This window comes from Ursus arctos, unplaced genomic scaffold (assembly GCF_023065955.2).
Source record: "Ursus arctos isolate Adak ecotype North America unplaced genomic scaffold, UrsArc2.0 scaffold_10, whole genome shotgun sequence".
Taxonomy (NCBI): Eukaryota; Metazoa; Chordata; class Mammalia; order Carnivora; family Ursidae; genus Ursus; species Ursus arctos.
In genome coordinates this window covers 31,950,850-31,966,628 of record NW_026622764.1, presented here as the reverse complement: position 1 = coordinate 31,966,628, position 15,779 = coordinate 31,950,850, and the positions used below count along the sequence as shown (strand labels likewise).

The window sequence follows — 15,779 nt, the reverse complement described above, 5'->3', positions numbered from 1 at the left end:
GAGGTCACTATAGGGTTACTAACTGGCCTAACTTTGCGTTGTGTCTCAGGGAATAGAGAGGTCCAAGCAGAGGGAGAGAGACGGGGAACAGCTGATGGGTAGAGGAGTCAGAAAACACACATTTATTAAGTATACTGCCCTACATGGGTGCGATCCGTGGTGCCCCAAAACAATCACAATAGTAACACCAAAGATCACTGATCTCAGATCAGCACAACAAATTTCATAATAATGAAAAGTTTTAAATGTGAAAATCACCAAAACATGATACAGAGACACAAAATGAGCAAAAGCTATTGCAGAAGTGGCACCAATAGGCTTGCTTAGAGGGGGTTTGCTACAAACCCCAGCTGGTCAAAAAAAAAAGAAAAAAAGGCAGTATCCGTGAAGTGCAGTAAAGCAAAGCTGATACAATGAGGAATGCCTGTATAAGCATCTGAGAAAGTGAGAGAAGATATGGTATGTTACCAGGAAACACATGGGGTAGGAACACTGAAAAGATTAGAAATAAAGAAAAGTCGGAAGTTTTAAGCACCACAGAGAAACTTCCGTTAAAAAAAAAAAAACAAAAAACAAAAAAAGAAAGGATTCCATGCTAAAATTTTACCCTTGATTATTAACCACTCAGTTCTTGATACAACACTGATGGACTACTCAATCGCAGGGTCAACTAAGTGCCCCTGTTGTTTGTTTAAATAAAAGCCAACCAAGACTTTCGTCGGGGAGTGGTGACGTTAGCTGAATTTTGCTGTTGATGTCCTGGTGTGGAAACAATGATCAAACACTTAATATATTCAACATCATTAAAAAAAACAACACTCCTAAACACATGAAGATTTTAAATGAATACTGGATTTCTGTCAAAGAGCATGAGAATAATTAATTTCATAAAGTATCTCAACTGATTTATCACTAAAATAATAAAATATATCATTAAGCACACGCTATCAGCAAAAACAGTCTTGATTTCTCTCTCTCTCTCTTTTTTTTTCCTGTATTAGATATATCTGGAATTCTAATTTTGGAAATATTGACTATTTACACCACAAATTTTTCTCCTTCTACCCAACTAGACACAAGATTCCCACATAGGTTTACAAACCAAGGGCTGAGGTGTAATTCATCACTGTAGAAACATTTCATAATGTAAATGATTATATACATATAAACTTTCCAAAGGATTACATATTATTCCTTGAAAGGGTAATAATAAAATAATTTTTTAAAATAAAATGTCTTAACAAATTACTGCATAAATACCAACTACAACAAGATAAAGGTAACAATACACTTAGTAAAATATATATGTGAAAATCTAAAGATAAATGCACACAGGATTATCCTGTCACATATTATTTTCTTCAACTCTGAAAGCCAATTTTAATCATAATAGTCCACTCAATAAAATATTATACCTAATATTCTAGTGAACACATTCCTTTCAATGATCTAGGGATTACACGTGAGCTTTCCTAATAAGATAATCTTTTTCCTGAATAAACGTTTTAAGATGTAACTTTAGCTTTAGGCATTGTGTTGAGTTAACATAAAAACAAATCCAAAGCCCCCTCCATGCCGGTACCCACAATACTAGATGTGTTTCCTGTAGTCGGCCATTATCATCAGCTGAATCTTATTATGGTCTGGCAATGACTAAAAAGTGCTTTTAATATTGGTCATGTCTTTTAAATACTTGGTAATCTTAACAAAAGAGGGGAAAAAAATGTCTGGACACAATCTCATCTTTGGAAAGTCCGCCAGAGAGTCTTATGTGTAGTCATGGTTGAGGACTGCGTAGACAGTACTCTGCTAAGTGTTAGCCAAGATTTACATGCCGTCTGTTTCACCTTTAACGGCACCAGAAATTTTTAGAGAAGCAGAGCATTTATACACATGGGCGCACGCGTGCATACACACACACACACACACACACACACACACACACACACACACACACGCAAACACGATGTTCCACCTATCCATTTATCTATCCACTCCTCCAGCCAGCCAGCATTTAAATAAATTATATTTAATTTTATCTTCATAAATTTGTTGAGAAAATATCTCATGGTAGTTTTCAGAAAAGATTATAAATTGACCTAACACTACATGTCTCATGGTTTAACTGTTAGGATAACCTTTGCTTTATAAGTGTTCAGTGTGGTTATTATAGAAAGAAAATTTGATGTGGACACAAAAGAATTCATGACTTACCCTGTCACTTACTAGCTGTGCCATCTTGGTATCATCATTAAAATTCTCTAGGTGTGAATTTATCTACCTACAAAAGAGTAATATAATTCCAAATTCATACAATTGTATTATAGATTGTATTCAGGGTATTAAGTGCTTTTCAGTAAAACTGGTTAGTGTGAGATAGAAGCAAATGAGCTCCCCCTCTTAGAACTAAAAATTCCAGGGGTGTGGCTCAGTCAGTTGAGTGTTCAACTCTTGATTTCAGCCCAGTGTAGCTCACTGGGGAGGCTGCTTCTCTCTCTCCCTCTCCCCCTCCCCTTGCTCTATCTCTAAAATAAATAAATAAATCTTAAAAAAACAAAAACAAAAACAAAAAAAAACGAAACCCAGAACTAGAAATTCCAACACAACCTAATCTATGACTCTAACTCTCAGAAGTGACATGACTCAATGCACTGCATGTGAGCTCTTCCGATGCGGTTCTGCATAAATACAGGCGCTATATTGTATAGGCGCAGTGTTCATCAATCAGCCAAACAGACATATATACTACAAAAGTAGCTAAATAAGTCAAAGTATTACGAGATTTTTAGAGTCCATATGATTTTAAACAAACACATCTCTTAAAATATCGAAGACAGTCATTTGACACTGTTTAAATTTTTTCCGTATGTTTTTTCTTTTGCTTAACTAGATTGACCCATAGAATGATCTGCAAAATGGAATACATTCTCATCAATTGGTTTGATTTCTTACTTCCACAATATAAATAACCTACATCAATCCACAGTTCAGCCTGTACCCAATATGACGATATATAGTGATATTAATTATTTTGGGATGTTGACCATTCTTTGCCAGTCTTACCATGGGATGAAACAGCAGAGCATTATTCTTTTCTTGTGTCACAAAGGAAAATTAGTTTATATAAGTTTCACTGTCTGAGTTGGTGATTAATTGAACACGTCTTTTTTTATGGGAAGTGATTGAGGAAATGTACTATGTGCTTCATGTAAAAAAAGGAAATAAACTATATATCTATGATTCCATATCCTTGATCATTGAAGCTTTTAAGTTACACAGCATTATTTTAGAAGCAAGTACGTTTAATTAATGAGCTAAGTTCCTTTTTTTTACACAAAGCACACAGGACATACACCCTTAGTTTTTGTGCCTTGGTTTCCCTCGTAAGTAAATGAAATTTTAGAGTTATGAGCACCATGCTGAAAGCAAGCAAGCTATACCTCCAGCCATTTTTACTCTGAGTGTCCAAGTCACCAAACAACCGCTTATGAACAGAGCGTGCACTGAACTTTCTTCTCTACTGTTTTATTTTACTAAAAAGGAAAGCCTATTTTTTAAAGATATTATTTATTTGACAGAGAGAGAGAGAGAGTGTGCACAAGCTGGGGGAGAAGCAAGCTCCCTCCTGAGCAGAGAGCCTGACGTGGGGGCTGGATCCCAGGCTCAATCCCAGGACTCTGGGCTCATGACCTGAACCAAAGGCAGATGCTTAACCAACTGAGCCACCGAGGCACCCTAAAAAGGAAAGCCTATTTTTCAAGATTCATCTTACATGTGCCCTTTTGGTCATCATTTGTCTTGCTTTCGGCCCAGTGATGTTCCTATTTTATTCCACATGTTCAAGGGCAAACTCTTAAATGCAAACACTGTAAAAGTATGTTTTTTTTAAGACTTATTTTAGAGAGAGAGAAAGAGTACACACGTGCTTACATACACACATGCATGTGAGCGGAGGAGAGGTGCGAGGAGGGGGTACAGAGGCAGAAGAGAGAGAAACTCCAGCTGACTCCCCACTGAGGGCAGAACCTAAGGCAGGGCTTGATCCCACGACCCTGAGATCATGACCTGAGCTGAAATCAAGAGTCTGACGCTTAACCCACTAAGCCACCCAGACACCCCAAAGTGTGTATTTGTAAAACTCACCAAAAAAATTTAAAGCAACATATACTAAAGAAAAGGAGAGACAAACTGTAACTCCTCTAAAAGTACAGATGAGAGAATAAAAGGAAACAAGTAGAAATATTCTACTGACAATCTGGACATTGGCTCGGAAATTAAATGAGCTATCCACTGTATGCAAGGGGAAGATATATGAATGAATATTGAGTTCAACTGCGTTATCTCAATATCTCAAGTGTTTAAGAAACGACTGATTCCTTAAGAAAATTCAGAATATATGCATAACACAATGGACTATGTGCTTTTACATTTACATTTTGGTGCTTTCACATTTGAATTGAAAAGGAGAGCCTTTTTTATTTATTTTTTTTCTTTTTAAATTTTTTTTTCAGAATTTTACTTAAGTTCTAGTTAGTTAACATATAGTGTAATACTGGGTTCAGGAGCAGAATTCAGTGATTCGTCACTTACAGATAACACCCAGTGTGCTCATCATAACAAGTGCCCCCCCCTTAATTACCCATCACCCAGAAAGTGGCAGCCTTTAAAAAAGGGTTCAATACACATTTAAATTTATCCCAACTTTTCCTTATTTTCTAATTGTCATGCTTTTCTATGACCTATTTATTTCCCAGGGCTTTCATAATATGTACCAAAGCAATCAGAATCTATGTTAACAGTGGACCGCAAATCTGAAACTCTATCTTGGCACATGTGTGTATTGTGAAAATGGGCTAGTAGGAGACGGGGAGGCTTCTCCTCCTATAGGTGAAGGATAGAGGGGATCCAGTTAATGCCTTTTTTAAAATACCAGACAGTGAAATGAAGCAATGGAAAGACTAACAGAAATGTCTGGACATGAACATAATGTGTTATATGTCACATGTAAACATACAGATATTTAGCAAATAAATAATATTTTGTTTTACCACATAATATAATCAGTGAATACTTATCACATTTGCTAGATGTGATTATTGTGAAGATATTAAGCCACTTACATCCTATTTACCTGGCCAAATGATATAAAGAAGCAGTGTCCCAAAAACAAATGTCAAAAGGAAGTCTAGGAAGTCAGTTTTGTTCCTTTTTTTTTTTTTTTTTTTACAACTGCTGTCACACTGAACCTTACAAAGCATGCAAAGATGTCTTAAAAATAAACTGTATGATTCCAACTATACGTCATTTTGGACAAGACAAAACTATAGAGACAGTAAAAAGATCAGTGGTTGCCAGGGGCTTGGGGGAAGGGAGAGGAGGGGAGGGACGAATAAGTGAAGCATAGGGGATGTTTAGGGTAGTGAAACTCTTCTCTCTGTTACTGCAGGGGTGGATGGATACGGTCACTACACACTTGTCAAAACCCACACAACTGTACAGAGTGAGCAACCTCAACGCAATGATAATACTAACGTATCGATACAGGTTAATTAAATCATTAAGTGTAACCAACGTGCTGCACTAATGCAAGACCTCAATACTAGGGGAAACTGCAGGGCTGGGACTGAGGTGGGAAAATGGAATATTTGGGTACGATCTGCCAAATTATTCTGTAACGCTAAACTTGCACTAAAAAAATAAATCCCGCTCATTAGCTGTAGGAAACTGAATTCAATATTAATGCTGTTACAAGACCCAATTTTGTCTATTATTTTGTTTATCATTCTTCACAAAAATTAATAAGCCAAAACTATTATCACAGCATTAGTGAATTAAAAAAAAAAAGAGATAACTGTTTCAGGCTTATGTTTTCTACCTCATGATTAGAATTTGTTTTTGTTCTTTTGGTTTTTGAATTATTATTATTCAGTGACTGATTTAAATATTAAAATTTCACATTCATAATACGTTAAGCCTATAACATGTGTTATAGACTCTTGGGGGAAAAAAACGTTCATTTGAATCTTCACCCTAGACCATAGACTCACGCCAGGTACTGAGGCAAATGTCCCTGTGCTCATTACAGATTTTAAAACATGCACTCATGTTTCCCATTCTCAAACAGATTAATCTTCTCTGCTACCAGCTGGACCTTGCTTTTGATTTCACAAAATGTTCACCACAGTTATTTTTATAATGATACCTCGCAGTGGTGGAAATACATCGAATTTTGGAGACAAAAAAACTTGACCCAAAGAGGATGAGATAGCCAAATGACACATCTGGAAACCCTAACACATCGCAAACTATAAAGCAATAATGCCGTCTTTTTATGGAAAAGGAGGTATATTTACAAATGTGGCTCTTACTTTCTGGATCTTTGCAGCAAGCAAGTAGTCAAGAACAGCCTCTGTATGTTTCCCTTCTTAAAGAAAGTGCCTTTAAAGAGAAATCACCAACCAGGCCAAAACAAGACTAATGGCAAAAACGATGGAAATCGATCTTTTCCCACCTATCCCTGCAATCAGAGGCAGCTGCGATGGAAAAATGGCGCAAGCAGACAGGTAATAGCGTTTAAATGCCCCCGAACTTATTTATGATTTAATTCCATCTCAGCTCACTACGAAGTCACTAAAAGGCTCCTGTGCAAACCAACACTTTTAGCCTCATCTTTTGGCATCCTATCAAATGAGGTCGATGCACGCAAGTCTAAGGATCTGAAAGGATGAAAGTATGGACGGGTTTTGTAAGTGGTCCCCATTTAACTGAAGTCGCCACAGGGCACACATGGGTGTAATTAACACGTGTCTGTGGAGTACGGGGTGCCCATCAAGCCCATGTTGATCATACCTACCAGGAAATGCAAATAAGGAAAAAGGGAGAAGGGGCAGGCTGGAGCCCCAGAGACGACAAAGGCAGGAACAGGAAAGCAGAAAGGACAGACAAGTCCTGTGACTGAAACAGAGGACCTGGCGGCCACCCAAGACCCCTGCTAATCAGGAGAGACTAATAATGACAGGGGGCATCTCGGCTCAGTATTGGCTGGGACACTTATTTATAAAATATAAGAATTTAAAAAAACGTTACTAGTACTGCTGTCAAGGATGCAGTAAATGGACACTTTGTTATGCTGCAGGCTAGCAGGGTAATTGGGTACACATTTTCAGGAATGCTGTTGAACTATGTCTCAAGAGTCTTAAAATACCTTAAAACAAATAACATTTTTAAGAATCTAGGGCATTGCCATCTCCCTCTCGTCTTCCCTCCCCCATATATATGCATGTGTACACACACAGACACACACAGACACACACACACACGCACACCCCTCCCAAGCTGAGAGGGAGGGGATCTATTAATTACTGTATTTTGAAAAACAGAATAATGTTTGGAATAGAAATCTTCAGTTAATATCAGTGTTGGCTTTCAGAAATCACCAGAGAGAATACGCTTTCGGGGGGCGGGGGTCAAGGAAATTTAGCACGCTTAGTCACAATTCCTGTGGATGCGGAGTGACCTCATGATTTCAAGCGCTGGCACTGTAAAGGCTTCGAAAGATGGTTGTTCTATTAGGAAGATTATATATTTATCAACCATCTCAAGTTCAGGCAAATAAGTACTTTAGATGGCTTTGGAGAAAAACCCCAGAGGCAGCATAACCACTGTTGTAAACAGCGCTGCAATGAAAGCGATGGAGATGAGGTGTTGGGAGGACGTGAGGACTTCAAAACTGGCTCTAGTGAGGACACGGGCATTGATGTTGAACTTGCACATGAAGATACTCTATGAAATAATATAAAATTGGGGAGTCTGGAAAAGTCCAATATTTTAAAATGTATACACTAGTTCATATAAAGTGTGGTTTGTTTTAGAACTAATTTAGTACATTAAAATATGATAACCGCTAAAGTTAAACTATTTATGAGTTTACGTATTCAAGCTGGTTACAAAAGTTTCGTCCTGGGGAAACGGGATAACTTTATGCAGGGACTTGTATTTAGACAAAGACCGCAATTGGGGATTTTGGCGAAGAGGTATACACAAATGCTTTTGTCTTATTTATAGGAGTAAACATTAGAAACAACAAAGTGAGCATAAAAACGGAATAAAGTTTGGAAGGATGGCTTTAGCCCCGGATATAAACGGAATCATCCATGCAACATTTCAAAGGGAAGACATGCATAAGTCCAGGATACAGTGGTGGTGCCAGTAGTTTAAAAAGCATCACATGTGACTCCAGTGATGAGCCAGGTTTGGGAAACAATATTCGCTGACATGGAGAATACTATCTCTATAACGTTAACTAAAAAATGTTAGGATACAAAACCGCATATAAAGAGTAAGCTTAATTTTGTCTCCACCACCATCATTTTTATTGACATGTGAAAATAAGAAAAAGCCTAGAAGACAACTACGGAAACATTAATAACAGTTTCACCATTTGGTAAATTTCTGGGTGATCTAGATTTCCTTTTTATCTAAGTTTTCCTTATTTTCTACGGTGAACCTGTGCTAATTTTGAAAATAAAAAGAACTGTGTTATATTTCAGGAAGATACACACAAGGAGTGTACGGAATATATTTTCAGGAAAAAAAATTTGAAAAAAGGAACAGAGGCATTTCTAATTTTTAATCTGGCTTTCCCTAGAATCTAGTGAGCCATGATGTCATTAGAAGAAAATAACAAATTCTATTGAAATCCCCGTCTGCCAACGGCGTTACTCCCATCAGTTTTAAAAAGACGGGCGGCACAGATATTTTACAGAAATTAATGTCTCTACCTATGTAACTGTTTCTACCTATGTAACTGGAATGAAACTAAAAACAAGAGCTAAATACAATCGGTAACTAAAGGTATGTAACTGCAGTAACCCCAGTGGTTTGAAACTATGGATTCCTCTGGAAATCCCAAGCTGCTGCATTACAGTTTACCGGGAAAACATTTTCATACTTGAGAAAGTATTGAAAACAATTACATACCAATGTGTGGGAACTACAAAGCTCTTCGGGTTTTTAATGAAAAGCTTTCACTCAATCAATACATATTTAGTGAACATTAGTATATAACCAGCACCACGCTCTGAGAAATGGGAGAATGCCACGAAAGGATGTCAATGCCTGTCCTGAAAGAAGCCACTCCTCCCGACCCCAACCCAGAGGTTTAATGAAAGTTTCATCACATTTTAGTGAACTGCATTCAGAAAACATGAAATGTATATGCAGAGGGAATACTTCAACATTGTGCTTTAAACAACGGAGGTCATTAAAAGTGAATCTGAAGGAAAAAACTGTGCTCTTTAAATCAACTTCTTCAGAGTATATACACGAAACAAGTATACATTTAAATAAGTATGATAGAGACCTTCTAACCATAAATTAAACTTAATTAATTATTAAAAATGCAGGAAAAAAATTAACATTTATATAATATTTAGTACAACATTATCTGGCAGAATTTTCTCCTTCAGTTCTATAAATGAAGAAATACAGTCTCACAGAAGTTGAAAGAATTGTCTGAGGCCATGATATTATATGGATCTATGATCTAAACCGAAAAGTAATTTCTAAGGCTAAATGTCCTCCCCAGTGTCACCCTTATCAGCCCTGGAACAGGGAAGGAGAAAGAGAGCTCATGTCTTTATTTGAGAAATTTTTTAATGCAGTTCCCATGAAATCAGTCTATGGCAATACCCAACTGAAGAAAGTATAAAAATGAGCACTGCGTGGATACTTGTGCAGTAAGCATTTGCTCACTTTCCCTATATCCTTGGCACATAAGAAACTTAATGGCACAAGGCGGGTATCAGTGACCCACATCACCATGTTTATTTCTTATTTAGTGCCTGTTTGTTTTCACAGTGAGCCTTAGAATAGCATCCCATATTTTGTGCCCTGGCCACGCTGAATATTATGTAAGTTTGAAAGAAATGAGAAAACATGATGGAATGAAATGGAAAAACCAAAATCCTAAACAGATTTGTACATAGCACAATTAGAAACATAAGGGGATCAATCAGCTCACCATCTACTGAATTTCTTCTGTTCCTTTTCTTTAAAGCCAAATACTCAGAAATTAAAACAAAAACAAAACAAAAAAACCCGAACACTATTTTTGACTAGTGATGCATGGCTCCTGATAAAAGCAGTGTAATACAGTAACTTTGGAAATAGAACAATAATAAGTGAGACGCAGGGGTTTTATAAAAAGCACACTTGCCTGAGTTCTAGCTTTGGTTCTATTCTAGGTGACCAGTCCATTTATCGTCTCTCTTCCTTTGATTTCTAATGAAAATGACCCTGATTATGCTTTGGCCCACTTCCTGAGCCTCTTCTCTCCTCCAGCCCTACCGGATTCCACCTGTCTAGAACAAGATCCTGCCCTGTCTTCCAAGCACTCTGAGCTCCACGTGTCCTTCTCCAGCGAGCCTGTGTGCCCATGAAGACATCATTCCTTCTAGTTCTTTTGCAGCCCTGAATCTATCACAGTCGCTGGTCCACAGTAAGCTCTTAATTAAAGCTCATTAGTAAAGCTCCAGTTGCTCTCAAAAGCCCTTATTAACTCTAAAATTAAATAAATCTATGAAATTACCCCATGTCTAAAACGTAACAAACAGTAAATATATTAACTTAATTACACCATATATACAAATATTAGAGTTGAATGTTTCTGTTGGCTCATTCATTTTTAAAGAATTTAATTTATTAATTGCCATTTTATTAATTCCTCTCACTACAGAACTTTAAGGGACTAGTTTTGAGATATCGTGAAACAATGTTTAAAAGAAGGGATTAAAGATGCACTCTTCCAGTGGGCCTAAAATCTAATAAGGCCTGAGTCTCACTTTCTGTTTTTGTTAATTTGAAGTACATTACTTTTGAGGCTTTTGTCTCTGACAAGTAGAAAATCTTAGATAAAATTGCTAAGTCTATTACTGTAACAGTTAAAAGATAACGTTCTCTCCGGTTCTAAAATTTAGTTTTAATGTCTATCAAATTCCACAAAGTTAGTTATGATTTTGTATGTATTTTTTCTGTCAATCAGGAAATAATACATGAAAGGGAAATTATACATTTTTAATTAGATATGATGATAAATGTACATGTCTGATCCGGTTAATTTTCCAACCTGCAGTAATTAATAAAAAAATGCTACTCTAAGCCCTTCTGTGGTGATGTCCTACACCAACAATCCTGACTCGCTCCTTCTTCCCTCCAAACTCTATGGCACGTTTTCCATACATTTTATTCATCTTCCCTTTCTCCTCTTCCCCTATTTGCTTACTGGGCTCAGTTTCTTTATGTTAATCATAGAAGACTAGAACTTTTGCCTACCTCCATTCCATGTTCTCCAATTTCATCTACGTATCTGACATTCGTTCTTACACTAAAGGAGTTCTCAGACAGAATAATTGTGGCCCCGGGGGGACACTGAGCAATGAATGTCTGAAGACATTTCTGATGACCACAATCGAGGGCAAGGGTGACAGGACAGATTACAACAAAGACAAAAGATCAGGAGTGCCGAGGTTGAGAAACCCTACACTAAACTATCACGTCCTTCCAACCTTTTTTCCCCTTCTATCATCCTGTTTTTTCCGTTGTTTTCTTTAAATTCTTTTGTTTTTTCATTTTTTCCTCCTCAAAGTCCGCCATATGTGTTAACCGTGTAAATACATCTGTACAGTCCAAACGTCGGTATGTGCATCTCTGTGGGCGTGGCTTAGGTATTGGTATGAATGGTCGTGGGCATGGACACACTCCTGTGACTTCCCAGCGTGTAGTACGCTTAAACATTATGCGAGTGTGTGTGTGTAGTGTGCATTTACACAAAAATTAATTTGAGGAGTTTATGATCTAAAGATTAGACGTGTATATATGTGTGAGTTCACATGCCTTCTTTTTGTAAGTATTTAATACTGTTTAGCTTTCATACTTGTGCTTTATTGAAAAGAAGAATACAGCTATATTTGTATTTGTAAAAGTCAAGGAGGGCTGGGGTTGGGTCAGAGAGCTGAAGTCCCAAGTGCAACTGATGGTCTCACCTCCATTAAGCATCCGCCTTTCCAGGAAGGCTTCTGGGTTTCAGCCAAAGCATGGCTCCTGCCAGCTACATCTAAGCCTCAGACCTGAATCACCTTCACCACGAACAAAGGCATAGTCACGTACATCTAACACAGACGTGTATATGTGCATCACGGTATTTCAGTTAGTCCTCACAACATCTCAATATAGGAAATTATTATGAATCAGTTTTACAGAAGGGAAACAGAAGCTGAGAAGAGTTAAGAAATGTGATCTACAGGTGGTAAGGAGCAATGTCAAGACCATTTTTAGTGACTACTGACAATAAAACCTCTGCCCTCAGCTATAATGCAATATTCATTTCCACAACTGATTTTATGTCTGCCTCCAGCAGATCAGGAAAGACTGAAATCACCCCCCGCCCCAAAAAAACCTTTTCCTTTCATTCTGTGCAACTTGAAGACTATATCATTTCATAAAGAAGAAAGAGTCAAAAAGGTAAAGTAAAAGCTTTCATGGACTTCATGAACATATATTAGCAGAATTATTTTTCCTTTATTAGTTCTCCTTATACTATCTCTAAGAAAACATTAACTGTACATTACTCAATTATTTATTGAATAAATAAGAAAAAGAAAAAAAATCAGGCACACTAATCACTTCTTTGATCCAAATAATAGAACCTTGATTCCCATGAGATAAAGTTACTCTGTGTTTTTTGGCTTTAAATGATCCCTATGATGAAATTCCAAATTAATTATTAAATAAATAGGCGAGCTCACATTCACATGGTTCATCTTCTTCTTAGCATCAGTACTTTCAGTTGCAGTAAAATAGCCAACGTTCAATTATCTACAGTCTTACAAGGGATCACAGAATAAGTAATCCCAAATGACAGATAATCCCAAAAGCATTTATATTGGGTTTTAAATTCATTATATGATTCCAGCAGATTTACTGCCATAATTATATTCTTTTTCTCAGGCTCATATTAAAATTCATTTGTATTTCTTGAGCACAAGCCAAGTGACAGCAGAAGGGAGGATCCCAGATAAATGCTGAATGACAATAGGAAGTTGATTTGCTATTAGCATTTTTTCCTGTAATCAACATGAAGATAATCAAGAGTTGATCGTGAAATCGCATTTCACATTTATTAAATGTCTTATAGGATTAATTTAAAAAGATATAGTACAACACTATACCAGAGGGATGAAGGGCGTAAGTTATGGATGTTAATAGACTTAGGCTTGTGCCCTGGCTCTGTCTTAGTTCTGTGACCACAAGAAAGTTGCTTATCTTTCTAAACTTCACTACTTCACTTACAAATGGTGCTAATATTTGTACCTAATTGTACCATTTGAAGGTAGTTTTGAAGATTAAATTGTTGAATGCACACTGCCTGACACAAAGTTAGTTGTGGTTGTATTTTTTTGTTCTAGCTATTATCTATTTTACTCTAGTGCTAAAACTAGAGATTACTTACATCTGATAGCTTGTATCCATCCACCTTCCATAAAAGGACATGGCCTTTATTATTCGATAAATTATATATAACACATTGTAGGGTCAAATGTTAAAATCTGTTCATCATCTGCTACAGCAGAAAGCATTTGGAGACATATTTGTATTATAACTATCAAAACTAATTGGAAAAAAAAATTAGAGATGGACAATTTCTTGTTTTAAACCCCCTGGGGCCATATATGTTTCAGAATTCAAATGTTTTGGATTTTAGGAAGGTAACAGCACACCTCCAAGAAGGTTTAAGTGGAGCTGCATTCTCAGACATGTGAATATTTCTGCAGTAAAACAAATAAGCATTTACATTGTATTATACATAAAGACTATAAATATCTGCACATCAATTTAGTCCAGGTTTTAATTCTAAATGAGTTTTTTAAATGTTAACTTTTCAGAACTTTTAAGGATTTTAGAATTATGAATAAGAGCTTGTGAGACTGGAATGATACCAATAGGGGTAAGATAATTGAAGAATAAAACAAATCCTTTTTCTTGGTGTACATAAAATGGTCCTGGATAATTTCGTGTCAATGCAACTCTGAAGAGTAAATCAAGCTTAAATAATAGCACCTGATTTGATAAAGGATACAGCCGATATGGTGATTTGTTAACGGGTGACAGATAGACGGCACTGTCCCTTTCCCCTTGTACTTCAATTAGGAATTCATTTCTTTCAAAGCCATACATTACTGATGAGCTGAATTATGAGATTTGAGTTTTAATAAGCTATTAATTTTTTGATGCTTTCACTGGTCAATACTGGGGTAGAATAAGAGCAATGACAGGAAAAAGGGTTGGTTCTTAGGGGGGAAAAACCTGACTTACATTGTATTTTCCCACAAATATAAATATACCCTGAGATTAAGTAGAAAGATGACATTTTGATGTATATTTGTAAAAGATTAAAGGAAAGGGCTTACACAGTTCACTGATACATGAATATTCTTATTATGAGTAAAGGAAAACGTTATTGACTATAAATCCAATATATCCAATCAGAAGGGTTTTAAATTATGAAGAAGTTCGGAAATTAGTCTGACTGCCAAGGCAAGACTTGCTAAAAATTCTGTTCAACAGGAACATCAATCAACACAAAAGTCCATCATTCAGGCTGTGGTAAATTTTCTGGAATACGTGGCATGAGAAGTTCACAAAGGAATGATGGAATATATGTGTAATACAAGTGGTATATATAAAAAGAAAAGATCATAAAAATAAGGATTTCAAAGAAGACAATGCTGGCAACTCTGAATAAGGTTGGTTGAGCACGACATCTTTCAATTCAATCTAACATTAAGGAGTAGTAAGAATTAACAGGTTTAAAGGCTTCATCTGCCCAAGTTCACACATATGGAAACCCTGATAGAAAATAGAGGATGACAGACATATATGCTATTATGTTATAATAATTAAAAATAGAGAATAAAGGCAAAAAAAGAGGAATCTATAAATAAAGCACATGTCAGTGTCAATTCAATAGGTGAACTTTAAATATGACTGTGTGCTTGTTGTCAAAATAAAAAAGTAACATGAGTAGCTCCACAGATCACATTACCTCAAAAGGGGATTGAACACATTTTTCACCGCTGGTTCAAAACATGCATTAAATTGCAAAAATTTTTCATGAAGGGCTTTATGGGTAAGATCTAACGTGATGAGATGAAAAATAATCTAAAGTAATCTAGACAATTTATAGCAGACAAAACATATGACAAGAAAGGGGTAAATTTCATTTCTGCTAAGGCAGAGTACTTTGTAGAAGATCAACCCTCCTGGGGCACCTGGGTGGCTCAGTCAGCTAAGCATACAACCCTTGATTTTGGCTCTGGCATGATCTCAGGGTTGTGAGATCGAGTCCCACATTGGGCTCTGTGCTGGTCGTGGAACCTGCTTAAGATTCTCCCTCTCCCTTTGTCCCCCACACTTCTCCCCTAAAAAAAAAAAAAAATTTAAAAAGATCAACTGTCCTACTAAAAAAGGAGAAAATATTACTCCAAAATTGGAATCTACACATACATAAAGAAGCCTAATATAAATTGTAGAAGGAAAAAAAATACAATATCTGACATTGAAAACTTGATACCTGTGTTTAACAGCAGAACAGACATAGCAGAAGAAAGGATTCACGAACTGAAACATGAGTGAGAAGAAATTTGCCAGAATGAAGTCTGGAATGGAGAAGTAGGTAAGATAGTATGACACCTTAAAAAGGGTAAGACATATGGGATAGATCC

General features: G+C 36.5%; 1 protein-coding gene across 22 annotated transcripts in view; it reads right to left on the bottom strand.

Moving 5' to 3' along the window:
* Nucleotides 1–15,779, bottom strand: part of KLF12 (KLF transcription factor 12) — a 413,801-nt gene that overhangs the window by 143,142 nt on the left and 254,880 nt on the right. Inside the window, exon 4 of one of the 22 annotated variants that reach the window (XM_057308105.1) lies at nucleotides 2,215–2,281. The exons of the other annotated variants lie outside the window; for them this stretch is intronic. Within the exon in view, the coding sequence (XP_057164088.1) occupies nucleotides 2,215–2,238 (24 nt within the window). The 5' untranslated portion in view covers nucleotides 2,239–2,281. The remainder of the gene's footprint in view (nucleotides 1–2,214; nucleotides 2,282–15,779) is intronic. 22 annotated transcript variants of the gene reach the window in all.